This window comes from Triticum urartu, chromosome 1A, assembly GCF_056163025.1.
Source record: "Triticum urartu cultivar PI428250 chromosome 1A, HENAU_Tu73, whole genome shotgun sequence".
Taxonomy (NCBI): domain Eukaryota; kingdom Viridiplantae; phylum Streptophyta; class Magnoliopsida; order Poales; family Poaceae; genus Triticum; species Triticum urartu.
In genome coordinates, this window is record NC_141873.1 from 18,675,457 (window position 1) to 18,687,537 (window position 12,081).

General features: G+C 43.4%; 1 protein-coding gene across 1 annotated transcript; it reads left to right on the forward strand.

Annotated features, from left to right (window-relative positions):
* Window positions 1–1,534: 1,534 nt before the first annotated feature.
* Window positions 1,535–9,634, forward strand: LOC147988496 (uncharacterized). Its single transcript, XM_087534957.1, has 4 exons — window positions 1,535–2,041; window positions 2,248–2,337; window positions 2,424–2,689; window positions 9,538–9,634. Exons 1-4 carry the CDS (start codon window positions 1,535–1,537, stop codon window positions 9,632–9,634), a joined length of 960 nt encoding a protein of 319 aa, XP_087391083.1.
* The last annotated feature ends 2,447 nt before the right edge of the window (window positions 9,635–12,081 follow it).

Here is a 12,081-nt window from a genome sequence, read left to right on the forward strand (position 1 = left end):
AGTGACGGCTTTGGCCAATGTGGAGGTCCCTACGACTGGTGTTGCTGCTGAGGCAGGTGACAGGTCTGAGCCTGAGAGGGCGTCCAAGTGGGCGCATAAGAAGGAGAAGATGCTATGCTATCGATGTGGTGAGAAGGGTCACTTCATTGCTGAGTGCGTGGCGGAACTATGTGATTCGTGTGGTAAGACAGCTAATGCTATGGGGGATTGCCCGCATTTGCGTGATCAGGCTCCAGCTCTCACGATGTATGGTTGTGCTGAGCTCACGTTCTTTGAGTCCCCGGCGGCGAGAGAGATTCCGGTTGAGACACAGAGCTTGACTACTGGAATTGTGAAAGCTACCCAGGGAGTGGTGTCTGAGGCTCAAATTGTGCAGAGACTTCAGGAACAGGCCCCTGGTGATTTGCAGTGGGAGCTTGTCCAGATTGAGGACAGTGTGTTTAGGGTTGACTTCCCAACGGTGGACGATTTGCAGAGGCTGCTGAGTTTTGGGTTGTGCAAGGTCCCTGGTACTAAATGCATTCTGGAATTTCATGAGTGGAAGAAGGTGGAGCCTAAGGGAAAGCCGCTCACTCAGGTGTGGCTGCGGTTTTCAGGGGCTCCCTCTGAGTCTTTGACAGATGCTCGAGTTGTGGCTAGTCTGGTATCCTTGGCTGACTCTTCAGCGCGAGGTTTTACGCGGGAGGAGGTTATTACCTTTGGTGGGATCCCCGATCCGGTCTCTGCGGGGCGACGGATGAGTTCTCGTCTCCAGGACCACCCGGAGGTTGATGACATGCAGCAGAGGTGCGCTATGAGGGCGGCCAAGCTTCGTGATGCTGAGATCTCTACTGGTATGTCCGTCAACATATCTAATTCTTTATTGCATTTTTAACAAGGAAATTATAAATAATGCAAACCAATTAGGAGTTTCGCTAGGGGCTAATGATAGTGAAATTTCCAATTCGGTAAGTGATCTTTTAGTTTAGGAGGCGGAACGTGCCTTAGAGACTATTCGTAATCTAGCTGCGGTAAAACCCATGAATGATGATGAGATTGATGCGTTGGGGGTCCGAGTGCTCGATAATCTGCGTGCGGATCTAGCACCATCCAACCATGAGTCTGAGGATGATGATGTTCCTCTAGATAATGCAGTAGTTAGTGCCACTGAGCCCGGTTATGAGGACCGGGTGGAAGAACCTAATAAACCAAAGCGCAAGTGGAAACAGAAGATTTATCCCGATTCTGCGGTTCGTAGGAGTGCTAGGATTCGGACTACCAAAAAATTTCATGATGAGTTATGAAAGGAATCTTTTGGAATAGCAGAGGTCTGAAAGACTTGGCTTAAAGAAGGTTTCTTGCTGAGGCATCTTTGGAGCATCGATTAGATTTTATTGCTCTCTCAGAAACTGGTCATGAAAACTTTGCGCCCCAGTTTCTTACCTCTCTTGTGGGCGGTGTTGACTTCGATTGGCATTGCCTTCCTCCGCGAGGAAGATCGGGTGGGATCTTGCTTGGTGTGATATGCGATTCGATAGAAGTCCGAAGTGTAGTGATGGGCGACTTTGCGGTTAAGTTTCGAGTCAGGTCTAAAGCTGATGGTTTCAACTGGGTTTTGGTGGCGGTTTATGGTGCCGCACAGCCCGAGCTTAAACCAGAGTTTTTGGCGGACCTTGTTCGAATCTGTGGGTCTGAGCAGCTTCCAATTTTAGTTGGGGGTGACTTCAATATCATTAGGAGGAGAGAGGAGAAGAATAATGATAATTTTGATGGCAGGTGGTCGTTTATGTTCAATACCATTATTGAAAGCTTGGATCTGAGGGAGATAGAGCTTTCTGGTAGAAAGTTTACCTGGGCTAATGCTATGCCAAACCTGACGTATGAAAATCTTGATCGAGTTCTCGCGAGCGTTGAGTGGGAACAGAAGTACCCTCTTGTAGTGGTACAAGCCATCTCATGTGGAATATCCGATCACACTCCATTGTTCATGGACTCAGGGGAGCCGAACCACGTGGGAAACAAAAACACCTTTTCATTCGAGATGCCTGGTTTGAACGCGAAGGTTTCTTGGACCTGATTGCTAGGGAATGGGCTAAGGGTGCAGGAGGTAGGACTTCAGTCGAGCGTTGGCAGAATAAGATTAGGTATTTGAGAAGTTTCTTACGAGGGTGGGCTAAGCATCTTAGTGGGGTGTATAAGATTGAAAAGGACAGGCTCCTTTCTCTTATTCAGACCCTTGACTTAAAGGCTGAATCCATGATTTTGCAGCCAGCAGAGCTTCAGGTTAAAATCGAGGCGGAGAAGAGGTTGAAAGAACTTCTCCGCGAAGAACAATTGAAGTGGGCATTGCGGGCTAAGGTCCGCAAAGTTGTCCGGGGGACGCGAATACTCAATTCTTTCACTTGATTGCTAATGGTAAGCACAGAAAGAAGAGAATCTTTCAGCTTGAGCAAGATGAAGGAACTATTTTAGGACAGGACAACCTAAAAACTTATATAACCGAGTATTACAAGCAGTTATTTGGACCTCCGGAGGATAGTTGTGTGTCCCTCGATGAGTCCAGGATTGAGGATGTGCCTCAACTATCGGCTGCTGATAATGATATTCTGGTTGCCCCGTTCTCAGAGAAGGAGGTGTTTGATGCTATTGCACAGATGAAAAACAATAAGGCTCCCGGACCAGATGGTTTCCCGGTTGAGTTCTACAAAAAGTGCTGGCACATTATTAAGGGGGATTTGTTACCTATGTTTCATGATCTGTTCTCTGGACAGCTTCATTTATTTCACTTGAATTTTGAAACAATCACATTGCTTCCTAAGAAAACGGATGTTGTGAGAATAGAGCAGTTCAGGCCGATTTGCCTTCTCAATGTTAGTTTCAAAATCTTCACCAAGGTCGGGACTAATAGGCTCACACAGATTGCGCATTCTGTGGTGCAATAGTCCCAAACTGCTTTCATGCCGGATAGAAACATCCTGGGTGGTTGTCCTTCATGAAACGCTCCATGAAATCCATTCAAAAAAATTAGATGGAGTAATTTTTAAGGTGGATTTCGAGAAAGCGTACGATAAAGTCAAATGGCCATTCCTCCAACAGGCATTGCGTATGAAAGGTTTTGATGAAGCCTGGCGCCGCCAGGTTGAATCGTTTACGTAAAAAGGGAGTGTTGGAATTAAGGTGAATGTCGATATTGGCCATTACTTCCAGACACATAAAGGCCTAAGACAAGGAGATCCGATGTCCCCTATCCTGTTTAACATTGTGGTTGATATGTTATCAATTATGATAGGAAGGGCTAAGGAGAATGGTCAAGTAGGTGGCTTGGTACCTCATCTTGTTGATGGAGGTGTATCCATTCTTCAGTACGCTGATGATACAATCATCTTTATGGAGCATGATTTGGCCAAGGTGAGAAATATGAAGCTGGTGTGATGCCTTTTCGAACAATTGACCGGGCTGAAGATTAACTTTCACAAGAGTGAGTTGTTCTGCTTTGGTAGAGCCAAGGATGAACAAGAGGCTTATAGGCAATTGTTTGAGTGTGATTTGGGGGTGTTACCTTTTTCTTACCTAGGTATACCAATCCACCACCGTAAGCTGACAAACAGAGAATGGAAGTGCATCGAAGACCGATTTGAAAAGAAACTGAGTTGCTGGAAGGGCAAGCTCATGTCATACGGAGGCCGATTAATTCTGATAAATTCGGTGCTCACGAGTATGCCTATGTTTCTCTTGTCGTTCTTTGAAGTCCCAGTTGGAGTCGGGAAAATACTGGACTTTTATCGATCGCGTTTCTTTTGGCAGGGTGATGAACTAAAAAGAAAATACCGGCTAGCTAAATGGGATATCATCTGTAGACCGAAAGACCAAGGGGGTCTTGGTATTGAGAATCTCGAAGTTAAGAACATATGCCTTTTTAGTAAGTGGCTGTGGAAGCTATCCCATGAGACTGATACCACGTGGGCGCAAATACTTCGTAGCAAGTACCTTCAGACCAAAACTTTGTCCCAGGTGACAGTTAGGCCGACCGACTCGCCTTTCTGGAAAGGACTGATGAAAGTCAAACAGTCCTTGTTTAATAGGACAAAGTTTATTATTGGCAACGGTGCTAGTACACGTTTCTGGGAGGATACTTGGCTCGGAGAGACACCCTTGGCCATTCAATACCCGTCATTATATCATATTGTTCAACGGTGTGAGGTGTTCGTTGCAACGATATTTCAATCTATTCCCCTTAATATTCAGTTTAGACGGTCGCTAGCGGGTAATCGTTGGGAAGAATGGCTCCGTCTAGTTAGGAGACTGATGGAGGTTCAGCTTTCCCAACAACCCGATGAATTACACTGGAAGCTTACTAGGTCTGGAGTATTCACAGTTAAATCAATGTATATTGATGTTATCAATTCGAGCTTCATTCCTACCTCCAAGCATGTTTGGGCTGTCAAAGTTCCTTTGAAAATAAAAGTGTTTATATGGTTTGTCCATAAACAAGTTATTTTAACCAAGAACAACCTGACAAAGCGTAATTGGACAGGACCAACTAGGTGTAGTTTCTGTGATCGGGATGAGACGATTAAGCACCTTTTTCTTGATTGCCCGCTAGCTAAAGTTCTTTGGCGGACAGTCCATATTGCTTTTAATATTACTCCACCGAATATTGTCAACTCGTTATTTGGGTTATGGCTTAATGGGATTGAGCCCGACTTAGCGAGACATATTCGTGTGGGAGTATACGCTTTGCTGTGGACTATCTGGAATTGCAGAAATGATTTGGTTTTTAACAGAACATCACGCATTCATTTTTTGCAGGTTATCTTCCGAGCCACGGCATTGATCCGTTCGTGGTCGCTACTCACTCCGATGGAGGCCAGGGAGCATTTGGTTACTGGATCTATCCGCTGGGAGATGGCAGCTCGGGATATCTTCAACCGGTTTGGATGGCGGTCATATAATAGGATAGTCAATTAGTTTACCTATCTATCTTTAGCCAGCCGGTTGTGGCATCCTTTATTTGGCTAGTTTGTCTTTCTAGCCCTTTTTGGCTCTGAGTGAGCTCTTTTTTTCAGTTGGAGACTTTGAGACCTTGTTGGAACCTTATTTATTTGTTTTAATAAGATGGCCGTATGCATCGTTCTGATGCAGAGGCCGGGGTGACCCCCCTTTTCGAAAAAAAAGAAAAAAATTAAGCAAGTAATCACTTTGTATTGAGCAAGGAAACAGGGAGACTCCTAAGTATTAGCCATGGGGAACGGCAACAACCGGCTGTCACTATAGCTGTTGTACTTGCTGTAACTTGTTAGGCAAGATGTATAGCCACTTGCTGTAAAAAGCATATCTAATAGCCAAGTAGTGTTACACAAAGCAATAGACAGCATGGTAACCTCCGTCACAACCACTTGCATCTCTGGATGTAAGAGTCTCTGCAATACTACTCACAGTTTCATATGCAAGGAAGCTCCAGGCACAAGGGCACCACTTGGGTCACAAGTCGTTGGTTCCAAGTCTCCGCCGGTGACGAACATTTGACTTTGTCAATACATCTACTCCAAAGATGCTACTAGTAGGAAAACCGATGATTTGACTTCCAATTGCCTTGGGGAAAGTATACTAATTGTATTAGTATGTTATGTAATAATCCCTCCGATCCATAATAAATGTCGCAGATTTGAACTAAAGTTAGTTCGACCTTAGCTCAAAACCGCGACACTTATTTTTGAACGAAAGGAGTAGTAATTAATAAGGGTATGTATAACCATTTCGCATTTCTCTTGTCATGATTAACTTGGTGTTTTATTAGTTTTGATCATGTTTAGCTAAGGATGTGCATCGTGGAAAAGGAGTACATTATTTTTCAATTCAAAAGTCATCTGATGACATTATTAAGGGTCATTTTACAAACCCCATAATTTTAGTAAGTTACAGAAACCCAGCCTTTTCAAAATAGCATAATATTCAAAAACTTTGAATTAGCATGAACCAGTTGTTCCTGGCGCATGTGCGTGGGCCAATTTGCTAGTTTTCTAAAAAAATAATTGTTAACCCAAGTGGTTTCATGTGTAAGCACTACTCGAATTTTCATATACGCCGGGTGTCGGCGTCTTCGCCGAGAGCCAAAACAAGTGATTTACTATGAAGGCAGCTCCCACGACTCGTTCAATACTAAAGAGAAGGCAGAGTATCATTACAATCAGTGTATGCTTAAGTAGAATAGAAAATCTGAATTACTGGGTTGAGTGGATGGGTTTACTGGATGTGCTAACTAGAAACGGCTTATCGGGTTTAGTGGATGGGAGAACTTAATAATAATTCTTCAGTTTGTAATAATTGGTGTTGCTTTTATCTTGTGGTCGCATGTAGAAATGCAGTGACCACTTTATTGTTTAGTTAGTAGGCATTTGTACTAAAAAGCTACCAGCTTGTGATCTCAAAAGAAGTTCGTGTAAACTATTTTATGTAATGGTTATGTAAGTTTGTTGTTAAGCATTTAGACTTGAAATGCTTGTTTGTGTATTGTATATAAATTTTTACGGCAGGGATCAGGGGAAAAGCAATAAAAAGTTATCTGGAAACGGATGCCGAGAGCTGCTCTTGGCAAAGTTGCACACTGGCAGTTGGTTGTGGCGGCTTTGCCGAGAGCAACTCTCGGCAAAGTGGCATGCGACAGCTGTTGGTTGTGGCATCTTTGCCGAGAGCCACTCTCGGCAAACAGCTGACGGAACCAGCCAACGTGAAAGTCACTTTATTTTGCCGAGTTGTACTGTTTGGCTCTCGGCGAAGTCTTTGCAGAGTGCTCATACCCTAGCTCACGACAAATTTCTGATTGCCGGAGAGGTGTATGCCGGGTGGCTTTTGTCGTGTGTAGCACTTGACAAAGGCTTTGCCGGCGGTTATAGGCCCTTTGCCAAGTGTTCGTGGCACTGGGCGTATAACTAGATTCCAGTAGTGAAGGAAGCTCTAGCAGCCAGAGCACCACTTGGGTCACAAAGTCTTCGGTCTCGGTGTCTCTTCCAGTGAAATCAACATTTGACTTTGTCAATAGACTTCCATCCTATAGGTGTACCCCGATCAGGGTCCGATGCAGAGTTGATAAGCTGCAAATAAATGAAGGCAGCCCCCATATAAATAGCAGCCAAGCCAAGAATCCATTCACTCAGCTTCATCCATAGCACGCTAGAACCTGGTAACTACTTGCATTAGATATGAAGAAGTCTGCAAGGCTTAACTCCATCAACATCGTCCGCCTGCTGCTCGTCGTCGCCATCCTCTGCGCCGTGAACATTGGGGTAGTCCAGGGAGGCAGAAGGTTTTGGCGGCGGCCTCCATCTCCACAAGGGCGCCCTGCCGCCCACGGGGTTTGCCCGAGATGTGGTGAATACGTTTACACCACCGCCTCTACCGCTGTCGACGAAAGGAAGAACTCTGCCTCCACTACACCATTCTCCGACCTACGCCACTAGCCAGTTAGCTATGCTCGATCACCGGCTATTTCGTTCCCTAATGTGCTTCGTCGGCTTTACTCATTATGTTTTACTACGAGTGGTCAACACATTTAATGATTTTATACTTTCTCTATTGTGTTGGTCCTGTAATATGTAGTGATCTTTCTGAATTTCGTACGGTGTTGACAGGATTTTTCCCTATTGAACATGTGTCGAGTTCCTTGCTTATAGAAAGGGGATCTACCTGGGTAGAAAAAGAAAAGCTATGTGTATTTTGTATTTTGTATTCCTTTTCAAAAAAATGTGTATTTTGTATTACTAGCAATAGAACCGCTGCATTGCAATGGGCGAAAAAAAATACCATACTCCCCTAACCCAATAATCATGATTCAACATCCCAATTAAGTATCCAGGGTGGACTTGTAACTGAGACAAAAACAATACAGGGACAAAAATGGTCATCCGCCAATTATATGTCGAGGGTGGAGTTGTAACTTGAGAAAATGGTCATTCCCCAATTGTGGAGTTGAAAATGAGACAAAAATGAATCTGATCCTAGTTGCATATCTAAGGTGGACTTGCAACTGAAAAAAAGGCGGCCCCATTTGCATGTTAGATGTGAAGTTAGAACTGGCCCCAATTGTATGTGGAAGGCGGATTGCAAATAAAAAATGGGTCGAGCCCAATTCCATATGGAGGGTGCATTGCAAGTGGGAATAGAAAAAATGTGAGCCCGTAGTTGCATGTCAAGGATGGAGTTGCAACTTAAAAAATTGATCGCCCGAAGTTACGTGTGGAGGATGGACATGCAAAAGGGACATATCTAGTTGAGTATCCAGGATGGGCTTGCAACTGAAAAAAAAAAGGCGGCCCCAGTTGCATGCCAGATGCGAAGTTGCAACTGGGGACATAAATGAATCGATCCCCATCCAGTTGCCTGTCAACGGTGTACTTACAATTCAGACGAAAAAGAATAAGGCCAATTGCACTTACAAAAATGATTGATATGCTAGATGTGTGCTCCTGCGACTCCCTAGTAATGCTTCCTGTCATTTTGTAGTCTACTTCAAGTCGCTTGGTCTGTTGTTGGTGTAGCTCTTTGGCATCTATGGGTGCGTTTGGTAGCATTCCCGACTTAGCATGGTTGTTCTCCTCTCATACATGCTGAGTACAAAATTTTTAAAGAAGATACTGTAGCAACCGGTATTTTCAAATAAAGTGAATAAAAAATTTCTAAAATGTGAACTTTTTGAAACATGGAAAAAATAACATTCTTTGAAGGTCTCATCATTTTTAAAATTAAAACAAAATTTGAAAATCTGAACACTTTTTGAATATATTTTTTGAAAATCTGATTTTGTTTGGAAAATGTAAAAAAAATTAAAAATTTTGACTTTTTAAAAAATTAAAAAAATTGAAATTCTGAACCTTTTGAAAATTTTAATAAAATTTTAAAATCTAGACATGCTAGGTTATCCTTGCGCTCTTGGACCCTTGCGCCGGCGAGCTCGAGTTAGAGGTCCACGGGCACTTGCCACCCAGCGCACCCCTGCTTGAGCATCATCTCGAAGGCAACCTCGTAGGTGGCCCCCGGTGTGAGCTGCGACAACTCCAACCACCAGCCACCACACGACCTTTAGCTCTGCCACCTCCTCTCTGTGTGTAGCACAGTGAACGATCTATCAGCTCAAGGTACAATGCTACGCAAGGGAGAAAGGCGCTTTTAGGGCATTTCTAACCAGTCTCCTATCCGGTGTTAGAGTAAAAAGTTGGTTTTACTCTAACACTCACCTAACCGATTCCTAATCCACCGTGAGGGAGTAGAAATTATACTCTGGCCTCAACTTTCTCCCTAAATAATCTCAGCCGTTGCGGCTTCGAGTAAAAGTCGCGCCTCTCCTTCGCGTCGTCCCCCGCCCCTGCGAAGCGAGCCTCCCGGCGACCACCCACTGGCCCCACTGCCCTTTTGCCTAACTTCGAGCATGTTCGGCCCCCATTGCCGTCACCAGAATCAAGGTGAAACGCCGCCGCCGTCACCATATCCGATTTGTCGGATTGCTTAGAAACTTCTTCATTTTCTATCGACGCTGCATCTCACCTTGCTTACACATTGTTGCAGGTCATTCGCACGTGTCACGGCCTGCCGGTATGGTCTAAACGACATCGGCCGGCTGGTGCATCACCACGGCACCGCAAGTGTTCAACGAATTGCCTAGGTGAGTTTTTTTTGTTTGTTTCTATTTGAATGGAGACGTTTGGATTCAACCTAGCCATTTGAATTGTAGTTGAAGAGGTTGAGGGAGATAGTCTTGGAGGACTCGTTGTCATCCGAAGAGGAAGAAGACGATGATGACTTTGACACTGTTTTAGGCATGATTTTCAATGATGATGTTTGGTGGTCTAGGGGAGGATCACATTTTGGCTGCATACACATCAACCGTGATAGAGCGGAGGTCCATGCCAAGATCATGATAGACTACTTTGATCCAAGCCAACCTATGTGAAGAAGTACTAAAGCAGTGATCGTTGTATTTGGCCCGGAGTACTTGAGGGTACCAACCGAGGAGGACACCCAGAGGCAGATGACTAAGAGTGAAGCAAGAGGATGGCCAGGGACGCTTGGATCACTTTACTGTATACACTGGACATGGAAGAATTGTCCTGCAGGGCGGAAGGGTCGGTACAAATGCCACTACAACGATCCAATGATCAATCTTGAGGCAGTTGCATCGAAGGATCTTTGGATATGGCATTCATTCTTTGGTTTGCGTGGCTCTCACAATGACTTGAATGTGTTGTCGAGATCACCATTGTTTTCTAGGATTATTACAAGCGATGCTCCTGCTTGCAACTACTCGGTCAACGAGCACAAGTACTCGAGGGGTTACTACCTTGCGGATGGCATGACCAGAAGCGTTGTGCAATTGTTCATGGCCCTGCCGAGTACTGGAGCTCCAAGGTTCTATGGCAGATCATGACTTGTTGCATCATATTGCACAATATGATCATTGAAGACGACAGGGATATGCCTGAGAACATCGTTACATCACCAACGGGACTTCGATTGAGCCAGAGTATGATACGAACAGGACCCTGGCATTCCCTGAGGATCATCGCAAGATCAAGAACCAACAAGTTCATGCTCAGCTACAACAAGATCTTATTGAGAACCACTGACAACGTCTTAGCGAGTCCTAGTTGTTCTATCATATGCTATTTGCTACATTTGGACCATTTGGCGTGTTTAAATTTGAATAATTTGGTTTATAAACTTTGAATTCGGTTTATAAACTATATTCGTATTTTGCTTGAACATCAAATGTATGTATAGTTTCTATAGGTGTGCTAATATGTAGTTGCAATGTATACTAGAATTGCAAAGTTTAGGAAAATCAAAAGTTTACTTCGTTATATATAGGGGATCGGCTAGGTCCGCCAAAATTTAGTAGAGTAAATATATTTCCCTAATTAAGGGTGTACTCACTAGTAGAAAAAGGGCCATTTGTCCTGGTTCTAGAGGGCTTTTAGTCCCGGTTGTGAAACCGGGACTAAAGTGTCGTTAATAAAGCCTCCCCCTTTAGTCCCGGTTCTTACACGAACCGGGACTAAAGGCCGTCCACGTGGCCGCTGTCTGGAGGTCCACCTTTAGTACCGGTTGGTGTTACCAACCGGGACTAAATGTATTTTTCGGTAATTTTTTCTGAATTTTTTAAAATTGTTTTTTGATTTTTTTGATTTTTAATTTCTAAATTATTTTCCAATTTAATCTCTAATCGCCCCTCATCACTGCTCTATTTAACCTCTAATCTCTAATCACCTCTCATCATTCCAAATCATCTAACTTTCCAACCGGTCACCCATCATCTCACTACTCCAGCCTGGGCACGCTTAACTTCCGGGTTCTATTCCCCCTCGTTTCGAAGTCTGCATTTGTTGTTTTCCTGACAATAGTAAGATGTCAATCCTGTTAACCCTCAGGAGTTTAGCTTGAGCATGAAGTCACACGTTTCACTGTTTGAGTTTGAAACTATTATTCTAAAAAACAATAATGATTTAGTAACACTAATATTTCTTAAATAAGTAGTTTGACCATAGTTTGACCAGATTTGACCAAAATTCAAAAAAATGAAATAATTATTTAGTAACACTAATATTCTTGAATAATTATGTAGTAACACTAATACTTCTTGAATAAGTAGTTTGACCAACGTTTGACCTGATTTAACCAAAATTCAAAAAAAACTGAAATTTGAGCATACTTTTTTCTTTTTAGAATTTGAGGATTCTAGAAATTTGCAAACAGGCCGTAGGCGGTCAAAATCAGATGCGGATTTTCATGCTGAACATTTTGATATATTATATCTTTTTTCGACATCGTATGCAAAAGTTATAGCCGTTTTACTTTTTCATGACACTTTTTTGCAAAACATGTCCAAATTTAAAGTTTTTTTATTTTCCTAACTAGTAGATGTAGTAATATAACTACATCTCGAAGAATTTTATTTTTTGAAGTTTTTATCATTTTCTTTTGCTTTTTACAAAACTGAAAAGGCGATCCACAGGGGGGGAGGGGGTAGAGTTTGAAAATGGGACCTTTAGTCCCGGTTTGAGACATGAACCGGGACTAAAGGGTGCGCAGGTTCATGTCTCAAACCGGGACTAA